Source organism: Notolepis coatsorum (genome assembly GCF_963971535.1).
Source record: "Notolepis coatsorum genome assembly, chromosome: 1".
Classification (NCBI taxonomy): domain Eukaryota; kingdom Metazoa; phylum Chordata; class Actinopteri; order Aulopiformes; family Paralepididae; genus Notolepis; species Notolepis coatsorum.
Genome location: NC_140165.1, coordinates 197532273 through 197559016, shown reverse-complemented (window position 1 = coordinate 197559016; position 26744 = coordinate 197532273). Strand labels below are relative to the sequence as shown.

At 44.4% G+C, this 26744-nt stretch overlaps 1 protein-coding gene across 3 annotated transcripts in view; it reads right to left on the bottom strand.

Annotated features, from left to right (window-relative positions):
* The window catches only part of pdgfd (platelet derived growth factor d), a gene marked incomplete at its 3' end in the record, with an annotated part of 171500 nt that overhangs the window by 49815 nt on the left and 94941 nt on the right, over positions 1–26744 (bottom strand). For 2 of the 3 annotated variants that reach the window (XM_084325701.1, XM_084325702.1), the window contains exon 7: positions 1245–1462. The exons of the other annotated variant lie outside the window; for it this stretch is intronic. In XM_084325701.1, coding sequence (XP_084181827.1) covers positions 1245–1462 — 218 coding nt within the window. The remainder of the gene's footprint in view (positions 1–1244; positions 1463–26744) is intronic. 3 annotated transcript variants of the gene reach the window in all.

Here is a 26744-nt window from a genome sequence, read left to right as displayed (position 1 = left end):
TGAGGTCTCTTGCTAGGTTTTACTTCATGTAGTTTGAGGTATCTTGCTAGGTTTTACCTCATGTAGTTTGAGGTATCTTGCTAGGTTTTTACCTCATGTAGTTTGAGGTCTCTTGCTAGGTTTTAGCCTCTAGTTTGAGGTATCTTGCTAGGTTTTACCTCATGTAGTTTGAGGTCTCTTGCTAGGTTTCACCTCATGTAATTTGAGGTATCTTGCTAGGTTTGACTTCATGTAGTTTGAGGTCTCTTGCTAGGTTTTACCTCGTGTAGTTTGAGGTCTCTTGCTAGGTTTTACCTCATGTGGTTTGAGGTCTCTTGCTAGGTTTTACTTCATGTAGTTTGAGGTCTCTTGCTAGGTTTTACTTCATGTAGTTTGAGGTATCTTGCTAGGTTTTACCTCATGTAGTTTGAGGTATCTTGCTAGGTTTTTACCTCATGTAGTTTGAGGTCTCTTGCTAGGTTTTAGCCTCTAGTTTGAGGTATCTTGCTAGGTTTTACCTCATGTAGTTTGAGGTCTCTTGCTAGGTTTCACCTCATGTAATTTGAGGTCTCTTGCTAGGTTTTACCTCATGTAGTTTGAGGTCTCCTGCTAGGTTTGACCTCATGTAGTTTGAGGTCTCTTGCTAGGTTTGACCTCATGTAGTTTGAGGTCTCTTGCTAGGTTTTACCTCATGTAGTTTGAGGTCTCTTGCTAGGTTTTACTCCATGTAATTTGAGGTCTCTTGCTAGGTTTTACCTCATGTAGTTTGAGGTCTCTTGCTAGGTTTTACCTCATGTAGTTTGAGGTATCTTGCTAGGTTTGACTTCATGTAGTTTGAGGTCTCTTGCTAGGTTTTACCTCGTGTAGTTTGAGGTCTCTTGCTAGGTTTTACCTCATGTGGTTTGAGGTCTCTTGCTAGGTTTTACTTCATGTAGTTTGAGGTCTCTTGCTAGGTTTTACTTCATGTAGTTTGAGGTATCTTGCTAGGTTTTACCTCATGTAGTTTGAGGTATCTTGCTAGGTTTTTACCTCATGTAGTTTGAGGTCTCTTGCTAGGTTTTAGCCTCTAGTTTGAGGTATCTTGCTAGGTTTTACCTCATGTAGTTTGAGGTCTCTTGCTAGGTTTCACCTCATGTAATTTGAGGTCTCTTGCTAGGTTTTACCTCATGTAGTTTGAGGTCTCCTGCTAGGTTTGACCTCATGTAGTTTGAGGTCTCTTGCTAGGTTTGACCTCATGTAGTTTGAGGTCTCTTGCTAGGTTTTACCTCATGTAGTTTGATGGAGGTCTTGCTCGCCTGGCAGTAGCAGCCGTTGTTCCAGTTTTCCGTCCCACAGCCACAGTTTCCTCCGCAGCGTTGGACCAGCAGACAGCGGGGGAAGAACACAGCGCTGGTCGTTCTCAGCTCCTCCCGCAGATTCACAGAGTAGTTACGAGGCGTACAACTGTAACGCTTCACATCGTCATAGAGACGGTCCAGATCAACTAGAGATGGGGAGAAAATGAGACAGATCTTGTTTTTTTTTTATTGATCTTTTTCCCCCTCCATTTTTCCTCAGATTTTCTCCCATCCCAATTTTAGTCGTTATGCCAATTCCCAATCCCCTTCCTGGTCGCTGCGCATTTACCCCCCACAGTCAGATCATCTGGGAGAGTGGAGGCTATCACGTGCTTCCTCCGACAAACGTCCAGCCAATCAACCGCTTCTTTTCACCTGGCAGCGCGGATATTCTCCGAGAGGGCGTAGCGACAAGCGTGTGGAAGGATCACACTATCCCACTCAGGTCCCATCTGCGCTTAGCAGACGCCCCGACCGAACTGTAGGAGTCGCTGTTTACAACGACCCGGACCCACCCCGCCAGTTTCTCCCACCCTCTAATACTGCCAATTGTATTAGTGTGAACGGCCAGCCAAGCTGGTGACAACCCCGGAGCTGTGAGCTAGATTCGAACAGGCGAATCCAGCTCACAGCTCCGGGGTTGGTGACGAACGCAATCTCCGCTACGCCACCTAACCGCCTCATGAGACAGATCTTGTATATATATAGTGAGAGAGAGAGAGAGAGAGAGAGAGAGAGAGAGAGAGAGAGAGAGAGAGAGAGAGAGAGAGAGAGAGAGAGTATACCTTTTACACAATCAAATAACAAGGTGAAACATCCTCCTGTGAGGCTCCAACTTACTGTAGTTTTTACCTTCTGGCTCCAGTGCAGCTAAAGCATTCTAAAAAGTAATTCCTGCATGTATCTATTAAGACTGCCACTGCTAATATGTAATATGTTGTTGGCCATGGGGGCTGTGCAATATGTTGCCATTACCAGTAAGTGTGTATGAGAAACTGTTTGTATACTGTATTGTATGTGTAAACTGTTACATGACTTAGGGCTTGATGTGTGTATGTGCATGTATGTGATTGTCTATGTGTTTCGTGAAGGCTAGTGGTTCTCAAGGCACACCAATTTACAGTATAATCACAATAATCTGATGTAAATCTGACAGGCAGCCATCACTCATCAGAAATATGTGCTATTTGTATGAACCAGAACTATGTTTCAGATTAAATAAGAACAGCAGAAATAATTAATCATCAGATGACAATGAATTGTGGCCAATTCATTAATGAATTCAATATTTATTTTAGTATTGAAAGAACAATTGAGATTAAACTCTCATTTCCAACTATGTAGAGAATAAAGTCAATCAATACAACTATTAAAAACAGCTACAGACTGGGGTGAAATCGTTACTCATTAAAGATTTAAACTGTCCAAAGAATACTAATGTATTGATGTTTAATTGAGTTTTAGTACAATGTATGTTGTGATCTGATATCAAGTTTATGCTTTGTTGATGTGGAGCCAGCGGTTAAATGGACTGCATTTATATAGAAACTATTTATATAGATTACATCAACAGATGAGAAAACAATGTCAAGAACAGCATAGTTGAGAGAGAGAGAGAGAGAGAGAGAGAGAGAGAGAGAGAGAGAGAGAGAGAGAGAGAGAGAGAGAGAGAGAGAGAGAGAGAGAGAGGAGCACTGTGACTGCTCTCCAGCAACAAACACAGAGAGCCATCTAACCAGGGGCTGCGTTGTGATGATGAGAGTGTGTTCTAGGGGAATATCTAGAGGTATCTAGTGTAGTAATCTAGGGGTGCAGTGATGTGGAACTGTGCACTAATAGATAGAAAGAGAAAGAGGAGAGAAGAGACAGACAGACAGGATAGAGAGCGAAAGAGAGGGTGACAGAGAGAGAAAAACTATTAAACCATACCAGAAACCTCGAGACAAGTGGTTCGCAACCTTTTTTGGGTCTAACTTTTACAAACTAACACTTTTATTGCCTCACTAGTCTTTAAAAAAATTTATTGATGATTTCCACTATTTAATACTTTTGTGACAAATATGGCGAGCAAACAGACTAATAGGCATTGTGCTGCGTCCTCGGTGGCCGACAGGGTACAACCTCAATCGCCAAGCATGCCCGAAGCTGCGCTGAGTGATACTAGCCTGGCTGCTATCAAACTATTTCTCATAGCACTTTGAGACCTACCGCCTAGCTGTAACAGCTGAGATAAAAGAGGCCATTCAACCCTTGGATGTGAAATTGGAAATGATCCACACGAAAACCTTAGACAATAAATACTAAAGAGATTGTCTCACTCACAAAATAGGCTAATCCGCAGGACCAGCGCTTGCAACGCGTCAAGCAGAACCTAGCTACCAGCCGAGCTAGCCAAGATTCAAGCTAGACTCACCGAAGTTCAGTCTCATGAAAGACGGAACAACATAAGAATTATTGGTATCCCAGAGGACACTGAAGGAGCCCATCCTTCAAGCTTTGTTCCAGATATGCTTCTAGAAATCCTGGGTAAAGATTTTTTGACTAGCCCTCTGGAATGTGACAAAGCCCATCGAGCTAACATGGCTAAACCCCGAAAGGGACAGAAGCCGAGAGCTATTATTGTCCGAATCCATAGATTACAAACAAAAGAGATAATTCGTGAGGCCCGGGCCAAAAAGGGCAAGTTGTTTTACAAGGACCATTCCATCGCTATATACAAAGACTATCCTCCGGAGGTCGTGGCCCAACATGTAGAATACAGAGAAGCCATGGGGGAACTTTGGAAAAGGGGATGCCGACCAACGCTACTATTTCCAGCCAGGCTTTCTATCGTAACCAAAGATGGAGCGAGAAGGAGGTTTGGGTCGGCTACTGAGGCAGAGAACTACCTAAAAGAGGCAAGGGGTGACCCAGAAGCTAACGAGAATGTTTGCTAACAACGTGGTTGTCGAACGTGGCTGCAGTTAGGCCAAGCTAAATTGACCAAGCTATGGGACTTTCATTGTGGCAAAGCTAAGCTAAGTAACAAGTTCATGTTGAATGGCCCTAGGACAACTGTTTTTCAATTATGTTGGTTCGTAGTTGTTGGATAACAGACACTGAGCTCCTTTATGCTGTGACCATTAAACTGTACAATCAAGCTAGCGGAACATGTGCGTGTGCTAGCAAACTGTATTGCATTAAGCTAGCCTGGCTATGTTAGTTCCAGGTTCATCTTTTAAACTAGTGGATTATAGCCTAGCGACTTCGATATGCAGGCTACAGGCCAACTCAATTTAAATTACAATGGTTCATAGTTGAGGGATAACGGACTCTGTATTGAGGCCGGTCTGGATCAGCTGAGTTCCTCCATTTGTGACCTTCGGACTGTTCGGTTGAGCTGGGTAGGCCGCATGCACGTGGCCAGGAGACTGTTTCATTGGGCTAGCTGGGTATGTTTGTCCCAGGTTCGTGTTTTGGGTTGTGTTGGGCTGAGCTGTTGAGCTCACCCATTCACCTAGTGTTTTTGATATGCAAGCTACAATGGCTGACATGTTTTAGTTTAATAGTGGACGGCCCTTGGGGGATAACAATTATTGCTTTTGCCAGACAGTGTCTCGACAGGGCTCCGCTGTCGACACGCAACACATGACAAATTACTGTATAATAAATGAGTAGTTTGATTATGTTTTATGGTGTATAGATGTGGAGCACTTCTGTGTATCGGTTCACTTTATTGTCTTTACTGTTTTAGTTATTTGAAGACTAGTGGGGATGTTTAACTCATTAAGTCATGGGGGAGGGGCATCTGCATGGATCTATGATCCCAATGGAAATTAATGTGAGTTTGACTAACCATAGAGGATTAGTCATTGGGGTTAAGGGGATAAAGAAATATAGAAGGCTAACCCATAAGTTTAATAGGGTAGAATACAGATGTAGAGTGAGGGAGGGGAGGGTGGGTTTTGTTATTACAGGTTTTTATGTTTCATGTTTTATTGTTGCGTGTCAGTACCTATATTGGTGCCTGGGTAATTGTTCTTCCTCCAATATTAAGGGTATATTACAGATGGACTGGACCTCTCGGGACCCGCATTTCTCGATCCTTGCTTGGCTGCTTTGGTATGTTGGCATGTACACATACAAATATGACTATGGCTAATCTGAACACGCTAATCTGGAACACGGGTGGGTTAAATACACCACATAAACGCACCAGTGTCCTGGGTCTGCTGAAGAGAAAAATAATAGATTTGGCTCTTCTTCTCATGAGGACTGATGTAGCAAGATTAGCAAACCGATTTTATCATGTAATATCCTCCTCCTCCTCAATTTATGCTCCAAACACATTTGGTGCAGATTTCTACAAGACAATCACTAAGATAATGTTGGAACTCCATGACGCCTTTATTGTGTGGGGGGGATTTTAATACGTTAATGTTAACTCATTGACCGCCGGGAATTAGTCGGGCCCTGTTCTAGCACTGCCACACTTTAAAAGATAGGAGTGTGTCACCTTGTTTGTAGAGCTATAACTATATTCTATATTATAGCTATGGATACAATACTATGGCCCATTTGACATCACCTATCTCTCATTCAATATGTGAAAAAGAATACATTTTTCCATCCATACATTTCCGTGTTATACCGTGGTGAATATAAGTATCGTTATAGCGTGGTCTGGGGTAATTCCCGAAAGGCTGAGTAATAGGCTTATACGTCAATTCTACTATAAACGTTGCCGTTTCTTGCCTGTACATGATATTATTCCCAAATCAAATCTATATCATAGGTATTATGTTCCATCATGAATGCATGAAAGGGGGGGGGGGGGTAGTTTCTGACTATTTGATTGGCAGTAACGGCATTCGTATTGAACACTAAAAACGCTTATCAGCCCGATCTGTATAAAAGCATTACATGATCAAGCTAAAATTGACGTCAGATAGTCCTTACCTGTGATCGGGAGTATTCCAGAAATAATATTCCAATTGTTTGATCGCCATCTGGTACATCCGATGTTCATTTGGTCCACGCCATAACCCACCACAACATATGGATCAGGGATATTTGACGCGCTTCAATGGAACCGGGAGAACCACTCCATCCACCCGACAAGGAAAAGTGAGACCGGAGACATTTGGCCGTTACACAGGCCAAGATACAAGGTTACAAAGGGTGCTCAATACCGCCGTCTAGCTGGATGCGGCCGGTATTGCACTTTGGCGATCTCAGACTCATTCCCTATGGTAACACAGAGGTCCCCGGATGAATAATGAATAAAAATATTGAAAAAAGGAAAAACGATCAAATAACGTATATATACGTGGTTGGTGTTCAACGGTTATCGGCCAAACACGTATATAATCGTTGTTGGCGGGGATTGAGTTAACACAGTAAAGGACCCTACAATATTATGGAAATCAGTGAAGGGATTTATCAGAAGCCACACCCCCCTTTTCGCTTCCAACTTAGGTAAAGCACGGTTATCTAAGCTTGTAAAACTAGAAACTTTATACGCTGACCTATACACTGTGCTACAATCTAACTACAATGAACAGACGAATACACAGCAGAAAACCTAGTCACGTACTAGCAATGAGAATCCGTGCTAGCATTCAGTTTTCAGATATCCCTTCAATCAGGGGGAGTTAAAGGTAAACTCCACTATTTTGGGAAATTCGCTTATTTAACATCTTCCCTGGAGTTAGACAAGAAGATGCATACCTTTTTTGTCTCTGTGCGTGCATTTTAGCTTTGGGAATAGATGCTCCGTTAGCATAGCTTAGCTTCATCACTGGAAGTGAGGCAGGACAGTAGCCTTACAGTGCCTTACAGTGTATTGCAAGGTCTGACATTGACCAAACTTGATATGCATGACCTTGGTGGGCTCTAGGTCAACTCCTGAAAAGGGGGTCAATGTCAGACTTTGCAATCAAAAGTTAGGGGGCTAATAACCCTTGCCATAATTTCAGTGCGCCCCTAACTTTTGATTGCAAGGTCTGACATTGACCCCCTTTTCAGGAGTTGACCTAGAGCCCACCAAGGTCATGCATATCAAGTTTGGTCAATGTCAGACCTTGCAATACACTGTAAGGCACTGTAAGGCTACTGTCCTGCCTCACTTCCAGTGATGAAGCTAAGCTATGCTAACGGAGCATCTATTCCCAAAGCTAAAATGCACGCACAGAGACAAAAAAGGTATGCATCTTCTTGTCTAACTCCAGGGAAGATGTTAAATAAGCTAATTTCCCAAAATAGTGGAGTTATCCTTTAACAACAGACTCAAAGAAGATTAATGACACCTTTAGATAATTTTATTCCCATCTATATAGTTCAGAAGTCACTTTTGATCAATCGAAATTTGAGGCGTTTACCAGCGGACTTGAACTACAGAGGATATCTGAGGAGGGGGCTGGGGAATTGGGGAGACCGATCACTCTTTTAGAACTCAGAGACGCAATTGCTGAGATGCAGAAGGGCAAAGCACCCGGCTGGGATGGAATTCAATGCTCAATGCTCCCCCTACCCCTCCCCCAATCGACTACTGGTGCAAAATACAATCTACAATATCTAAGTTAATTTGGAACACAAGCGACCACAGATCAAAAGAACCACCACTCAGTGTAGGAAACAGGACGGGGGTCTAGCAATCCCTGATTTTAAATTATATTTCTGGTCCTTCTCACTGAAGCCCCTGATTAACTGGTTTGATCCCGAGATTGCTGTGTCGTGGCGTGCCTTGGAGAAGGCAACAGTCTATCCACAAAGACTACAAGATATAATATACTCCAACACCTCGATTAGAAAATGTCAATTACCATTTGGTCCTATCATCTCCCATGTGATTCAGACATGATGTAACACACAGAGGTCTTGTACTATCAAGTGCCCATGGCACCTAGACTCTCCAATATTTCATAACCAACAATTACTTGTTGGGAAAAACTCCATTAACAACCCTCAGTGGGAAAGGAAAGGAGTCCACACACTGGGGGATGTTTATGATAGAAGCGGCCTTCGTGCATTTCAAGACATAAGAGATTTCTATGACCTTCCAGGTGCATTTACAATTAAGAGCGGCGCTCAGGGCGCATGGGGTCCCATGGGGTCAGCCGTTACATCCACACCCTTTTTTATTTTTTTTAAACCATCGGAGACAGAACAACCTCAAGGGGCTTCGTTTCAGATTTCTATACACTCTTACTCAAGTCTACATACAAGAACCTCCCATTAGATATAGTTTGGCGAGGGGACATTCCAAAACTGGACCTTGAGTTTGATTGGGATGATGTCTGGACTAATATCACATTGGCTTCCCATAACCCCAATCACCAACAAGTACTGTTAGGGTGGCGTCTAGGTTGGAACCCAACAGCATAACACAAGGCACAGGAGAATGAGGCGGTTTAGGTTGTTCAATTAGGTACTGTGAAGGGTAATTTCACATTCTTAATCCTCTGGGGCCCCACAACAGGGTTGATCGTGAAGTCATGTTATCCTTCTCTCAAAAACTGTTAAAACACTATATCCATTCATTATATTCAGAGCAGGCCAGATAACGCTTGCATCCAAGGCCGCAGCGAGCCCTCCTCAAAAGCCCATTCCATTTGACTCCCTAAATGACCATATAAAGCCAACCCAATCAGAGACGATCAAGGCGTCTACTCACGAGATTTCTCGTGTTTTTTTATAGGTGGTTGCTAGCCACTCACGAGATTTCTCGGATTTTTTTTTTTTTTTTGCGATCTGAAATTTTTTTGCATCACCCGAGCCTACCCGAGTATTGCCGAGCTGCGCCGGTGATCACTGTGGAAAAAAGCGCCCCCTGTCGTCTCCCAGATGACATAAGTGATTTTGGAATGGACTCAATGAAAATGAATGGGGGAAAAAATCCGGTACTCCACATTTTCCAGTTCACTGATCCAGCCGGGGTTACTAGAGTTCATTCTGGAGCCTCAGATCCCCGCGGATCATGGAGAACCACTGTGTCGCGTTGGATCCATACACGTATCGATTTTTTCGAATGGTGATCAGGAATTGGAATATACCAGTTGGATACCATCTGATGTCAGGTAAGGACTCTATGTTATCAGTGGTAGGATAATCAGAGTAAGTTTGATGAAGTTATAAGCTGTTTTGTGAAATCTCTTCTTTCGTTTTCACTGTAAAAGTCAGAGAGGAAATCAACGAGGCGATTATCCGCGCGCGGCCGTAATGTGCGTGCGTGCACGTATAATATTGATCATCTAGCGTTTATTTTAAAACGATTCATAAAAAGGCAGACGAATATCAACGTTGTGGAATATTCCACTAAAAGACGATTTTCATAGAATGCTCCAGAATGAGTTGTTTTTTATATCAAAACGGGGGCTTTTCTAACTGCTCTGAAACGGCAACGACGCTATAAAAAAACAATCTGCCTTCACAGCACTGTCTGGAACATAGTCTTTGATAATGCGATGGGCAGATTAGACACATAGCCATAATTTAAAACATAGATTAGGCGATATTAACGTTAACATTGGCGCCGATGGTGGCATTCAAGCGGTAAAACGGAAAACCAGGCGTGGCATTGAAAGAGTTAAAACACATGACACTTTTGCTTTTTGTCACTTTCACTCTGACAGACCTGTGAATATGCACTCTGACAGACTGAAAGTCCGTCCGTATGGGCGTACTGTATATATATATTTTCTTTTCCAATAAGCCTGTATTGTATTCATTTAACGTGAGTATTCTGGCTGTGTTCTTCTGCTCCTGTCCATTATTTCAGAATATCTGATTTGCAGTGTGACACTGTTTTAGGCTGCTGGATGTCCGTGGAGAACCTGGTGGTTTGCACGCTGATTTAAAGCCAATCTCTTGTCTCTGTCATCCCTAGAGACGTCAAAAATCCACCACATTCTTGGTGTCTGAAGCGGGGTGCCAACCGATCCTGCCGGTGCAGACGGGCTCTTCATCGCTCTACAACACAGCCACGTCTGGGACAGTGAGGAATTGTCTGTCTGCATCGGCTGGTCGGGACGGCATTCCACGGGCATTACATGCAGCGTCGCGGCGAGTTAGGTAAGCAGGAGTGGGGGGGGGGGCGTCTGAATGTAACTCTATCTGTGTTTAGTGCCGCGTAAAGCGAGGGATTCTTTCTGAATTCTCTAACCGTCCGCGCGTAAGAGCGCGAGGGATTCCGCGTGTGAATTCTCTAACCGTCTGCGCGTAAGAGCAATGTATTGAAGGTTTCAATGTATTGGAATTCTCGAACCGTCCGCGCGTAAGAGCGCTAGGGATTCATTGTAAATAATGTACTGTGTTTAGTCCGCGCGTGAATTCTCGAACCTGCCGCGTAAAGCGAGGGATATCAATGTATTGAAGGTTTCAATGCATTGGAATTCTCGAACCGTCCGCGCGTAAGAGCGCGAGGGATTCATTGTGAATTCTCGAAAACTGATCGTGACAATGCGAGAAGCTCAACTCTGGGTGGGCTTTGGTCACTATCTGTGTTAAGATAAGCTACATACGTGCTTAAAGGGATTGGGTGACACTGCGAGAAGCTCAACTCTGGGTGGGCTTTGGTCACTATCTGTGTTAAGATAAGCTACATACGTGCTTAAAGGGATTGGGTGACACTGCGAGAAGCTCAACTCTGGGTGGGCTTTGGTCACTATCTGTGTTAAGATAAGCTATATACGTGCTTAAAGGGATTGGGTGACACTGCGAGAAGCTCAACTCTGGGTGGGCTTTGGTCACTATCTGTGTTAAGATAAGCTATATACGTGCTTAAAGGGATTGGGTGACACTGCGAGAAGCTCAACTCTGGGTGGGCTTTGGTCACTATCTGTGTTAAGATAAGCTACATACGTGCTTAAAGGGATTGGGTGACACTGCGAGAAGCTCAACTCTGGGTGGGCTTTGGTCACTATCTGTGTTAAGATAAGCTACATACGTGCTTAAAGGGATTGGGTGACAATGCGATAAGTCAACCCTGGTTAGGCTTTGGTCACTATCTGTGTTATTGATTATGTATGTGACAATGCGATAAGTCAACCCTGGTTAGGCTTTGGTCACTATCTGTGTTATTGATTATGTATGTGACAATGCGATAAGTTCAAGGCTTTGGTCACTATCTGTGTTTATCTCTATCATGCTTTTCCAATGTTATACCTGCTCTGCCACTGCACAGCAGTTAGGCATTTTTTTATTTATTTGTTGGCCTCTATTCCAAGCACTTTTGAATATAAGTGCTATTCAAATGTTCTAAATTCCATAGACACTGTCTTATACAGCTTATTGAGGCACTTGTCTTTCCGCCATCACAGCGTTTGTAATACCAGCGTCCTAAAGTTGGATTTGTCATTCCTTTTGATATTTGATTGCATGTTACAACTTGTAACCCCTGGTGGTCACTATTTCCACATGTTTCAACTTGGGCGACAGCTAACTGTAAACAGTTTTTCCCCCTTTGTTTCCAGCCAGTACAACTATGAGGGATATCCAGACATGTAACACACTGACCATGTTTGAATTTTTTTTTATTTTTTTTTATTTCTTTTCCTTTGGCCGGCGAGATCATGCAACTCATTAACGCGACGCATGACATCCAAGATGCAGTACTAATCAATGCTGTGGAACTCAGATCTATGGAATGTGAGGGGGAGGATGGTGCGTTTCTCTCAGCGCAGGAGAAAGAAGATAACGAATATGCACCAGGGCCGTACTTCCCACTGCAGGGCCACGCTGTCCCTGGGCAACCACACCATCTGGGGGCCCCATCCCCACAGCAGGGCCGGTGCTACGGAAGCGGGGCCCAGGGATCAGTGGAGGCCCTGGGAGGGCAACTGGGACAGGAACTCCAGCTAAGCTCCCTGTGCGATAGCCCCGCCGTGCCACGAAGATAAGAACGCACCGCTGCTGGGATCCACAGGAACCCCTACCACGCACCCCAGTCGGCAATACAAAACCTTTTGCATAAGTAGGACCTACCCCACCACGCCAACGACGGCCCCGGCCTGTACAAACAACGCCCGCTACGAATATCCTACCTCCCTACTCCCTGCACCTGGTATGCTGCTGTATTCAACTATGGGGAGATGACTGCTACTGTACTCAACGGCATCCAGCCTCCTTGCAACAGATATATATCGTTCTGTGTGTGAAGGAGTGGGAAGACACCTGACTGCTACTGTACTCAACGGCATCCAGCCTCCTTGCAACAGATATATATCGTTCTGTGTGTGAAGGAGTGGGAAGACACCTGACTGCTACTGTACTCAACGGCATCCAGCCTCCTTGCAACAGATATCGTTCTGTGTGAAGGAGTGGGAAGACACCTGACTGCTACTGTACTCAACGGCATCCAGCCTCCTTGCAACAGATATATATCGTTCTGTGTGTGAAGGAGTGGGAAGACACCTGACTGCTACTGTACTCAACGGCATCCAGCCTCCTTGCAACAGATATATATCGTTCTGTGTGTGAAGGAGTGGGAATACACCTGACTGCTACTGAGGACGACAACAAGGGAAGCCAGTGTGCATATTAAAAAGTCAAATTTCTGATTTAGATATGGGTACATATTCAGAGTTTGAAAATACTACTTATATTAAGACTGCCATTTTCTTTTCTTTGTTCTTTGTTTCCTATTAACTGCTGTCGGCGCTTCGGGTCACTGAGAAGCGCTTTATAAGGCGCCAGCGACCAATCTGTCCCCGGCCTGGGACTCCTCCCCTTTTCAATTTGCACCTGAACTTTTTCCCCTCTTCTTTCTTTCTCAAGAGTTATTGTTCTACCTTATTTTTTTTTTTTTTTTAATTTAGTATGACATTATGATGTATTAATGTTGATTGATTTGATGTTCTGCATGGTGTCTTGAGACTGTGGTTTAGTGATATTGATGGTTGAAATTACCAGGATGTGCCAAAAACGGCACAAAGTGGGGAATGTGAAGGGTAATTTCACATTCTTAATCCTCTGGGGCCCCACAACAGGGTTGATCGTGAAGTCATGTTATCCTTCTCTCAAAAACTGTTAAAACACTATATCCATTCATTATATTCAGAGCAGGCCAGATAACGCTTGCATCCAAGGCCGCAGCGAGCCCTCCTCAAAAGCCCATTCCATTTGACTCCCTAAATGACCATATAAAGCCAACCCAATCAGAGACGATCAAGGCGTCTCTATTCCACTGTGTTAAAACACATGACACTTTTGATTTTTGTCACTTTCACTCTGACAGACCTGTGAATATGCACTCTGACAGACTGAAAGTCCGTCCGTATGGGCGTACTGTATATATATATTTTCTTTTCCAATAAACCTGTATTGTATTCATTTAACGTGAGTATTCTGGCTGTGTTCTTCTGCTCCTGTCCATTATTTCAGAATATCTGATTTGCAGTGTGACACTGTTTTAGGCTGCTGGATGTCCGTGGAGAACCTGGTGGTTTGCACGCTGATTTAAAGCCAATCTCTTGTCTCTGTCATCCCTAGAGATGTCAAAAATCCACCACAGTACCAGGCATTGACAAGGCAGAAGCCAACGAGAGGCAGCGCCATGTGAGGACGTGTTTTGGCTAAGCTCCTTACCAGTATTGTGTTTTATGTAAATTAATTCACCAGTTTGATCCTGAAAGTTCATGGAAAGTGTCTGAGAACACCCAACAGAGATATTGAGAACGTTTGCATAGTTTTGTCGCCGCAATACAACCTGCAGCAGATGATGAAGGGTACTCGTCACCAGAATAAAGCCAACATGGAAGCTATGGAGGCTAATGCTACACCGACTGAGAACACGGGGCAAGATGCTATCCTACAAGCTATTGCGGCACTGAGGACGGAGCTCCTCGACAAGGGGGAGGCCCAGTCGGTCGAGATTAAGACCCAGGTTGACAATCTCAGGGCGGAAATTAAACAGGCTAATGATAATGCCAACGCCAAAATTGAGGCCATGGGGAAACAGTTTGTGGAAACTGCGGTCAACGACCAGTCTGACAGGATCACCGCCTTGGAGCGAGATTTGACTGAGGGTCTGAAAGAACTAGCGACCCAGAAAGCTCGAAATGAGGATTTGGAAGCTCGGTCCCGCCGTTTTAATCTGCGTATAACTGGGATAAAAGAAGGAAGAGAGGACGGGAAGCGACAGTCAGACTATGTCTCTCAGTGCCTGAAAGACGCATTTGGCCTCTCCATACTACACACTTTGGATTTTGCCCATCGTACCTTTCTCACGAGATCGAGTGGAGAAGACGGCGGCGGCCCACCGAGGACCTTCATCGTCAGATGTCATTACTTCCAAGAGAGGGAGGAAATTCTACAGGGGAAACAAATGACCACCGGAGACGGCGACACTATCCGCGCGCATCAAGATTTCATGCAAACCGTGGCCAAACAACGGGCCCAGTTCAACGAAGCACGGGGCTTGCTCAGGTCCTGTGAGGGGGTACGCTTTGGCTTGTGGTACCCTGCAGAGCTAAAGATAACAACATCGGATGGCAAATGCACAAGTTTCAAAGATCCCGCAAAGGCAAAGAACTTCATAGAGAATAATTTGCATCCCAAGTAGTGACGGCAAGACGAGACAACATTGGACTTGTTGCGTCGATTTATCGTTTCTTTCAAACGGACTATAAGCCCAGTGGACAATACAGAAAGACTTACATTTTGTGGACACTTTCTCGCCTTCGACAACTAAAGGTGCGTATCTATATGCTTGCTTACTTTGTATTTTCTTTTCCGAATTGAATACCAGCAAACGGCATTTTATAGGTGCGCACCTGTTGTACTACTATATCGGCCTCCCGGGCTCAGTATATAGGCGCTGGCGAGGCCTTCGTTAATACTACAGACACTGTTTTATATTTCATTTGGTTTGTTGTTTTTTCTTATGGGCCGGGTTAATAATACTGTGCAGATTCCACGGGAATCACGCAGTGAACGACGCCAATAAGGGCGCTTCCGACAACTAAAGCCGGTGTGTATCTCCTCTCCTCTGTCCTGATTCTCCTAGATCTATCTGCAGCCTTCGACACAGTCAACCACCAGATCCTCCTCGCGGCCCTCGCAGGAATGGGAGTGGCTGGCTCTGCGCTGACATGGTTGTCATCATACCTCAATGACCGCTCCTACCAAGTGTCATGGAGAGGGACCCTGTCGGCCACCCGCCCCCTGCGGACGGGTGTCCCCCAGGGCTCGGTTTTAGGACCCCTTCTCTTCTCCCTCTACACTAAATCACTGGGTAACATTATCATGTCTCATGGCTTCTCCTACCACTGTTATGCCGACGATACTCAACTCTTCCTCTCCTTCCCTCCCTCAGATATCCACGTCTCTGAGCGGATCTCGGCCTGTCTGTCCGACATCTCCGCCTGGATGACGACCAACCACCTCAAACTGAACCTAAGCAAAACAGAATTGCTCCACCTGCCGGCCAAATCCTCCCCCCTGACCGACCTTTCCATCACAGTCGAGAATGCAGCTGTGACCGCGTCCCCGACCGCCAAGAACCTTGGTGTTGTCCTCGATGACCAGTTGAACTTCTCTGCTCACATCGCAGCGACAACCAGAACCTGCCGAATCCTCCTGAGCAACGTCAGAAGGATCCGCCCCTTCCTGACAAAAGAAGCCACCCAACTCCTCGTCCAATCAAGTCATCTCCCGCCTCGACTACTGCAACGCACTGCTCGCTGGCCTTCCGGCCACTGCCACTAAGCCTCTTCAACTCATTCAGAACGCAGCGGCCCGCCTGATCTCAAACCTACCGAAGTCGGCCCATGTCACCCCACTTCTTAGGGACCTGCACTGGCTCCCCATTGCTGCACGAATCCGCTTCAAGGCCCTCGACCTAGCATACCGTGCGGCAAAGGGAACTGCTCCCGCCTACCTCCGGTCAATGGTCTCTAACTACACACCCTCAAGACCCCTACGCTCTGCATCTTCTGGCCGCCTCAGACCTACTCCTATCCAAGCTCCGGGAGGGTCATCAAAGAGAAGTCGCCTATTCTCAGTCCTTGCCCCACAATGGTGGAATGAACTACCCACCCCAGTTAGGACAGCCGAAACACGTCCAATCTTTCGCCGTCGACTAAAGACGCACTTCTTCAACCATTATCTAAAAAAAAAAAAAAAAAAAAAAAAAAAAATTATCTAACCCTAACTAACCATACTGTCATGCACCTGTCCTAATAAACTAACCTACACTGTAGCACTCAACACTTTGATGAACATTGTTACTCAGCTGATAGAGTTGTGCCCTTCCTGATGGCTTGTCATACAGAACTTGTAAGTCGCTTTGGATAAAAGCATCAGCTAAATGACTAAATGTAAATGTAAATGTATCTGTATGCTTATTTTGTATTTTCTTTTTCAAATTGAACGCCAGCAAACAGCATTTAGGTGAACACCTGTTGTACTGTTATCTGCTTTTCTGGGTCAGCTAGGAGCTGGCGATGTTTTCGTTAATAATACAGACACTGTTTTAATAATTATTTTTGGTCTGGTGTTTTGTCTTATAGGCTGGGTTAATAATACAGACTGTATGTATAGACTGTAGATTCCACGGGAATCTGCAGTGATCAACGCCAATGAGAGGACTTTATATTACTTTGCAGTAACTGCTGCTAAACGAAGCACTTTAAGTTAACGTCTCAGCTTCTATTTCTATGCTGTGTTCGTTTTGTGTTATAAGAAGCCCGTTCTGAATGGTATGTCTTGCTGTGCCAGTGTGCCAGCCAGCCTCATTATAATACAATGGTGTTGCGCTTAGCGAATACGGGATCACTGGTCTGCTTTAATGGCTGTGGCTTTAATTCTTTTTTTCTTTTTTCTTTTCCTTTTTATGATATGGTCCGTCTGTGCGAGGTTAAACAGAGCGGGCCATGTCTATGTTATGTGGATGCAGTCAGCTCATACTATTGTCACGCTTGCACGTAGCGTTTTATTTTGAAGGACTGTTCCCTATTCCATTCACTTCCGGGATCAAATCAATGAGGCTCTTTACAAGAGGGCATTTCAGGGACTCTAGAGTGCCTTTTTGATATCCATCTATTCTATTCTTGATAATTATTTTCAATGATAGGCACGCCATGCTGCCGTAAATCCAGTGTTTTAATTTTAACAAGGTGTTTTGTTTTGTTTCTTTTGTCTACTACAGACGGTAAAAGATTGATTGTGGTTAGACTGGTTAGTATTATTTCAGTTTTAGTATTACACGGTTCTGGTAAGGCTCAGCCCCACAGGGTAAGCTTTGAATATGGTCTTGTCAGAGGAGGAAAGACAAGTAGAGGTTTCTGCAGTCTCTCATTTGGGGAGGGGCCGGCAGGGGAGTATTGGGATGTTTTGCGTTTTGTGTTTGTATCCTTGTTTTCTTTTGTGTTTCTTGTTCATGTCTTTAATGATGCATTGTTCTTATAGAGGGTTACTGTCAATTAAATTGCTCTGTGCTTGGGCTGTCTGTGATCAGGAGGTAATTATGTCTTGTTTTACACCACGGTATGGCTGTACCTAATCCTAATAAACTGCGGGGGGCAACTACAAAATTTACAACATGGAACACTAAAGGGATTAATCACCCATGAAACGCAGTAAAATATTTGCACACTTATCAAAATTGCAAACAGATGTAGCCTTTTTAACTGAAACACATTTGCTTAATAAGAATCATAATATGCTGAAGAGGGGGGGCTTCTCGCAGATTTTTCATTCCAAATTTGATGCCAAATTCCGTGGTACAGCCATTCTTATTCATAGAGATGTGCAGTCTACACAATCAAAGGTGATATCGGGCAGCGATGGTCGCTATATTCTCGTTCAGGGACACCTGTTTAATATACCGGTGGTACTGGCATGTGTCTACGCTCCTAACTGGGACAATGCTAAATTTTTTCGTGATTTACCGCCCTGTTTCTATTCTTACCTCCATCTCGAAAGTCATGGAGAAAATAGTCTACGAACAGGTCGAAAAGTACCTGGCGGAAAAAAATCTAATCTACGAATTCCAATCTGGCTTCAGAACGTCCCACTCCACTGACACATGCCTCCTCTATTTGAACGACCACATCAAACAAGAGGTGGACGCGGGCAAATACTGCGGCATGGTCATGCTGGACCTACAAAAGGCATTCGACACTGTCAATCACTCCATTCTAATGGACAAGCTAAAAGCAATTGGTTTTGATAGCTTATCAGTGAGCTGGATGCAATCCTACCTGGAGGGGAGAGAACAGATGGTAGAGGTAAACGGTACTCTATCCCCCCCCCCTCACAGTGAGCTGTGGTGTTCCACAAGGAAGCATACTAGGACCGCTACTCTTCCTAATTTTTGCAAATGACATGTCGTCAGCCTGTGACTGCAACTTGTTCCTGTTTGCGGACGACTCAGCCCTGCTGGTCTCTGACAAGAACAAGTTGCAGGTTGAAAAAACCCTCAGCTCGGAACTAGGCAAAATCTGCATATGGCTCGCTGATAACAAACTATCATTACACATGGGCAAAACAGAGTCCATTCTCTTCGGTTCAAATAACAAACTCAGCAAGACCGATGGCTTCTCAGTTACAGTGGGTGACAATATTGTCACAAGGAAAGACGAAATTACCTACCTGGGTTCCATCCTAGAGGCAAATCTTTCCTGTGACAAAATGGCATCCAATGTAATAAAAAAAGTCAACCAACGAACTAGATTCTTGTACCGGATCTCCTCCCTGGTAAACAAGAATACCCTGAAGACTCTGGCAGGAGCACTCATTCAAGGGTACGAACAGGTCGAAAAGTACCTGGCGGAAAAAAATCTAATCTACGAATTCCAATCTGGCTTCAGAACGTCCCACTCCACTGACACATGCCTCCTCTATTTGAACGACCACATCAAACAAGAGGTGGACGCGGGTACCTCAAAGGCGCTTAAAACAAAATTACAAACATCACAAAACAAACTGGTCAGACTACTACTTGACCTGAACCCCAGAACCCACCTCACCCCTGCCCACTTTGACAACCTAGGATGGCTTAGAGTAGACGACAGAGTACAGCAACTTGCAATGGGCCTGGTCTACAAGATACACTATACGACCGGGGTGCCCATGTACATGTCAAAATACTTCCCAAAGGTCAGTGAATACCACAACCACTACACCAGAGGAAGCTCAACAAATCATGTTAAACCCAGATTCGGATCAACAGCATCAACAACAACCAGAGATCGCAAGCAAAACAGTACATACCCCATCCTGGAAACAACCGCTTCTCACAAAAGTCGGTGTTTCCCACAGTCCAGCTGTGTGGCCGGAGGGCAACCCCATCCAGCCGCAGCAAGGAGGACTGTAGCTGGGGAGCATGTCAGTGGCGTGAGCTCCTAATACGAAAAAGCCGTTGAAGGTCAGAATGATCATCATCTTCCAGACACTCCAGTAACGAAGACAATATCGCCGTATTTTCTCGAAATAGTGAGAGAGAAAATAAAGATATGATGTCAACGTATCTTCCCGTTCTTTTGTTTTCCAACTTTCTTCTACTAACAACCTCGTCAAGTGGGGATCTACCGAAGGCACTTCCTTGTGGTGAAAGTGAAGAAGGAGGCGAGTAGTTGACCACACACCTGCTTATGAAGGTAAGCGGATGGGGGTGTGGCCAGACGAATGTTGGGATGTAAAGGTACATGGTGGAATTTTTTATTCAGTGCTCGTGCACGAAGTGAAGTACAGTGCAGTATGATGCTGAGCGAGATCCATAACGAAATAGAACCACTGTTTGGCGTTGGTGTGTCATTATAACCATGCTGGAATATGAATGCCTTTATTCGTTTTGTTCGATTGGCTACCGGGTATAATATGATTTGTACTAGAGGCATACAATCTATTTTGTTGTCGGTATTAGGTAGCCTATATGAATTACATATAATAGCAGCCAGCCCATAGCCTACATTATGCAACAGTAACTTGCGCATATATAATAACACATGGCACAGCCCTGCGGACCCTGCATACAGTAAACTAACTTGATCATTAATCTAGCTGTTGTATCTTTACGCTTATGAAAACATTAAATAATATGTATAGGCTATAGGTCGTCGCTTTGCATTAATAGCCTATATTCTCAAATTGCATTTAATGGCTATCCGACTCCTCGCTATCCTCGCGGACGGACCAGTATACCTTATATCATATCATATTCATATTCATATCAAAGTTTACTCTATCAGCCTACCCAGCATGTAATACGTTCTTTGTTAGAACTCAACTCGTTATTATTTTGCGCATAGATTGCAGAAGTGCAGGAACGCTTTGATTTATGTTTGGAAGGCTTTGACATTGTGGGACTATTTTGTTGTCGGTATTAGGTAGCCTATATGAATTACATATAATAGCAGCCATAGCCTACATTATGCAACAGTAACTTGCGCATATATAATATATCATATCATATTCCTATATGTCTCCCAGGAATCGTGGGGCTCCGCTCTGGGGAATAAAGGTTGGGAAGACCCTGCCATTATAGCCTATCCTTTATAATGTTATAGGCTATTTCATTTACAGTTTACTCTATCAGCCTACCCAGCATGTAATACGTTCTTTGTTAGAACTCAACTCGTTATTGTTTTGCGCATGGATTGCAGAAGTGCGGGAACGCTTTGATTTATGTCTGGAAGGCTTTGACATTGTGGGATGGGGTGGGTGGAGTTTCGAAGTTATGTAAGCAGAATACAAGTCATAGTCTTACCTTCGCGTGGGGTATGTCTGGGAGTGCTTGCATTCTTTCATTTATTTGCATTCATCTAAAAATGTTTGGACATTATGGTGTTCCTGTTCTGTTCTTGACTTATTGTTATGTTTTCTTCTTGACTTGTTTAAAGAAGATCTGTACGGCCCATGGGGACATTAACGTGTGTTGTCGGGCCCTATAAATAAATTTGATTTGATTTGATTTGATATCACCCACACGATATATATGCTACCTGTATCCAGAGCATGTATGCTTTTCATTCATTTAAGACACATTTATTGCAAGGGTTTTGTATACACATAAACTCAACAAATAACCTCTGTTCTCGTTGCAATGCATTTTTTATTCTTTCTTATACAGTAGGAAGGGGGAAGAACACTATATTGTGCGTGTTCATATGACTTGTATTCTGCTTACAGCTTCGGGGTTCCACTTCTTTCGTTTAACGTTATGGCAAAGCCTTTTGAATGTGGTCGGGGCATTCCCGTGTTTCTGTGGTCTGTGCGCAAAATAATAACGAGTTGAGTTACGCGGAGCGCAGTCAGTACACCCTGTATATTCCGATAACGCTATATATAATATAAACCATGCTGCATTCATTTGGAGAGAAAGACCTATTATTCCAAATGCTATTTATAGGGTTTTGACCATAATTACACTACTGTTGCTATTTTACAATGAATTATAATGAATTACGGTTAATACAGAACACGCCAGAGCTGTGCGTAGATATACGCACAAAGTCAAGCACAAGTTCAAATTGATAAGTCCCACACTTTGCTTAGGAATTATCGTACGCATGGGTTACGCACATATCTGTGCGTACGCAATGTTGATAAATGAGGGCCCTGGTCTTTTGTGAGTCAGAAGAGCGCAAAGTGCCGCAACGTGAATGCGCAAGCGTGCATGACAGCCCTGCACAGGTATATCGTCTGGTCTTTTGTGAGTCAATGTGTACTCAGATATTTGTGATCGACACTGTCTCGTAACTAAAGCACTTCCAGGGGGGGTGGGGGGACTTTCCAGGCCAAGCATATAAAGCTGATTTGATTAATTTAACCTGGACACTCACAATGGATAGGTTTGTTGTCAGAAGCGGCAAGTCACGTGCATGTGTTCCAAATGCTGGCAAGAGAAAGGCAGAATTTAGTATAGTAGCGATACCAGCACTACTATGAAATGGAGTAAAAGAAGTTATGATCCTAAATACTTGGCATATGGATTTACTTGGACTGGCCAAGAAGATGACCCGAGACCACAGTGCGTTTTGTGTTATGAGATCCTTGCTAACGAGAGCTTTAAACCAAGTGAATTACAGCGGCACTTGGAAACTAAGCATCCTGAATTTAAAACGGAACCGTTAGCTTTCTTTCAGAAAAAAAACTACGGTTTTAGAGCAGAGAAAACTGTGCTGAAAACAGCAACAACCGTCAACGAAAAAGGACTACATGCTTTGTTTATTGTTGCCAATTGGATCGCAAAGACTGGGAAACCCCACACACTTGCAGAGAGCTTTTGGTTGCCCTGTACCAAAGATGTGGTTTCTGTCCTTTGTGGACAAAGTGTTGCAGAGCAGCTCCATACAATACCGCTGTCAGATGACACTATTTCAAGAAGAATTTACTGCATGTCGGACGATAAGAGCCAAGTTGTGGAAAAACGTAAGCAGAGCCTGTATTTTGCTAGAAAGCTTGTCCCGTTTGCATCAACATACCTCTCGACATGTTGTGGCATTGCCCCACAGTGAAGAGTTTTTGGCACAAGGTCATTTTAAGACTATCCTCTATTCTCAGTGTTAAGATACCCTTATGTCCAAAAGTCTGCCTCTTGGGCATAGGGGTAGTTGGTATACAATCAGCACTTACGCAACGCATCATTACACTAGCACATATGTCAGTTAAGCGTACTATCATGATGAACTGGAAGATCCAAAAGCCAAATTGTTTCTGCATGGACACCTGGATGAGGGATTTCATGGACCTATTGACAATGGAACGAGCAGCCTCAACGCTCGCTGAACATGACCATGGAGAGGACGGTCCCTGGATCTATATAAGGACATATTTGGAGAATACTTATGACTGAAAGCAGGAGTGTTTGATCTGCACCCCCCCCACCCCCCCCCATTTTGTTAGTATGTTTTGTCTGTATTGTACCGTTTGTGAGTTTTGTTTTGTCTGTATTGTACTGTATTGTATTGTTTATTGTTTGTGAGTTTAGTTTTGTCTGTATGGTACTGTATTTATGTTGAGCTGTTTTGTGTTTCAAACTATTAATAAAAAAAAAAAAAAAAAACATACCTCTCGGCTCTGACATTAATAAAAAATAAATACAGATCTCACCTCAGAGTAGGAGCTTATCTGCGCCTCTTTCTCAGCACAACGCAGCCACGTATCATGGAACTGGGGGTGGTGTTGCAATTTATATAAAAAATTATTGTCCAACACTGTGTATATATATATATATATATATATATATATATATATATATATATATATATATATATATATATATATATATATATATATATATATATATATATACACACAGTGTTGGACAATAATTTTTTATATAAATTGCAACACCACCCCCAGTTCCATGATATATATATTAGAGGTGGGCATAGATACATTTTTTAAATCTAGATTAATCTATTTGCAATCCTGGAGTTAATCCGTTATTAAGACGGGGATGACGCAACCCTCTTTGCGCCGCCCCTGTGCCTCAAATAGATTCGCTATCAGCTCTATCTTTAATCTTTCAAAATGTTCAGTTGCTATCGCTATCAGCTCTATCTTTAATTTTTCAAAATGTTCAGTTGCTATTGCATGCACTCATCTGTGTTTCACTACACACATGAGTGCATGCTTACCAACTGTTAGTCTGCAACACTACTATTACCGACATCCAGTGGTGCAGTCGTAATATGGGAACTGCCCAAACGCCACGTGCACGCACGCTACCGCGCGCGCACGCGCATACATGTTCCCTCGGTTGCGCACAGAACAGATGATTATTATGCATAACAATGTTTTAAATGTAATTGTAGTTACAATTTCTTTAATTGAATTAACTTAAACTAGAAAAGTAAATACAAACTAAATTAACAATGTAACTTAGAGTTAGTTTACAGAAGGACAGTTTCCTTCAGACTGAAGCACAACTTAATGTCTCATCCTTCCAGTCGGGACCACAGATCAAGCAACCCCCCACCAATTGGTATAGGGCTTGTATTTTGGTTTGGCTCTTCTTGTTGTTATGCTATCGGTATCCTATTATTATGCAAAGTCTAGGTGATAAGTGCCGGCCGGGTAAATTTTTGTGTGCGCGTGCACATCCGCGCGCACTTCTGCCTCAGTGATCTACTACAACGGCGTGTAACCGCGTCCTACCATCACTGCATCGCTGCCGACATCTAAGAAGGGAGATTCCCCCTTGAATGGCCCTTCTAAGGTTTCTCTCCTCCACACTGCCTGGTGGGGTATGTCTGGGAGTGCTTGCATTCATTCATTTATTTGCATTTATTTTAAATTTGTTGGACCTTATGGTGTTCTTGTTTTGTTCTTGACTTATTGTTATGTTTCTTCTTGACTTGTTTAAAGAAGACGTGTCCGGCCCATGGGGACATTAACGTGTGTTGTCGGGCCTTACAAATACATTTGATTTGATTTGATTTAATCTACATTAAAATATGTGTGTTCTACCCAAATAATGACCAGAAGTAAGTCCTTACTTTTTCTTTCCTCCTTACGTTTCTCAGGCCAGGTGGCCCATTACACCATGAGCCCACCGAGGACGACCTAGATATATCTCCCGTTTCCAAAATGCATTACAGACTGTTTGAAAAAGCTGTTTTGCTATGATAATTTAATTGGTAATGAAATATCAAAATAATGTTCAATAAGATGTACTTGTGTTTAATAAAAAAAAGTATTCAGAAGTTAACACAAATAAATAATATTACCAGTACAGAACAGTACAGTAAAGTGTGGTACATGCCGCGGTGGGTTGGTTTCAGGTTGGAATGAATATTCAGCCAGTTGGATGGTTATATGCTATGGTTGGATGGCTGGGTATCCAGCCTGAAAGCAACTTAACCGTGGTAAATTAAATAAATTAAATTACATAAACGTACCCAAGGCGAACGAGTGAAGTTCCCAGCTGGCATCGATGAAGTGTACAGTAACGCCTAGGTAGTTATCATTGCTGACAGATGTCCAATGGTCCCCAGTCAGTGCTACACACGCCGCCGCGGCCAACTTCTCATCTTTCACAACTTTCTCTGTGGCGTGTTGGTCATGGATTCTCCTCATGATAGTTCGCCTCGCAGGTAGTTTGTAACACGGGTCGCCTGTTGCCGCCCGGAGAAGAAGCTCGAGTCCATCATCTTCAACCACGCTGATAGGCCGGCAATTGATTGCAATCCACTGGGCTAGGAGGTTAGTTAGCTTGGCTGATAAAGCTGTGCTGATGGGCTTGCCTCGGTTGCACTCAAACATTTTAGTTTGACGAACACTTTTCCCCGGTGGCACCTTCCTTGCTAACTCTGCGTCCCCTATATTACGCCGGAAGTGGTCACGCCTCACCCTTCCCAGTTCGATTTCCATGAGGGGAAAACATCCAAGGGACCTCAGGGCGCTAAAGAGCGAGACGCTCAACCAGTATTCATATAACTAGGGTTATAGGATAACCATACGTTATATATCATCTGGCTTCGTGTCTCGCTCTGCCTTCTGAGATAAAGGGCAGAGCGGACGCGTGGCCCCGACAAATGCACCCCCTGAGGGCCCGTAAGCCCCAGCCAGGGAGGAGGGGAGTCCCGTCCACCCGCCCATCCTAACGAAGGGGGGGGAGGCAATCAACTGCACCAAAGTGCGAAAAAAGGGGAACCAGGCACCCCCGAACACACAGCGCAAGCGGGACCACGTGTGACACAGCACCCCACGGTCCACAGCACCCCGCGGTCCACACCCACACACCCCTGCTAGCCCACCTGATGGCGGGATGCAGGAGAGGTCCCGGACCTCAGGACCGCCTGTGAGACAGAACCCCCAGTCATGTCAATGAGGTCAAACCTAACGAAAGGACTCGGGGAGGACCAGGAGGCCGCAGCACAAATGTCCTCCACCGAGGCCCCCCCTAACAGGGCAGCAGAGGCCGCCACACCACGAGTGGAGTGCGCCCTGACGCCCCCGGGGGGAACCTGTCCAGCCAACGTGTAGCAAAGGGCAATGCCCTCGCACAACCAATGTGACAGGCGCTGCTTGGACAGCGCCTCACCTGCGCGAGGGCCACCGTAACAAACAAACAGTTGATCGGAAGCCCTGAGACGCTGCGTGCGACTAAGCTAAACCCCCAGTGCACGGACAGGACACGACAGGTGAAGGCTCACCTCCAACCCACTAGCGTGAGGAGGAGGGCGAAACACCTGAAGCACAATATCCCAGGAGCGACAAGAGCTCCAGATATTCTTTGGCACGAAGGCCGGATCAGGCCACAGAGTCGCCTGCTATCGGCCCGAATAGACAGGTACTCCGACCGCACCGAGAGAGCACATGGCTCACCCATGGCTCACCCATGGCTCACCCAATGCGGAGGTCATGGCCCAAAAAGGAATGCGGTCATAGACAGACGACCCAATGGCACCTGCTCAAGAGGCTCAAACGGGGCCCCCAACAGCTTTTCCAGAACAGTTGGAGGTCCCGAACGTTCCACAGGCTTGAAACACCGTGCGCCAA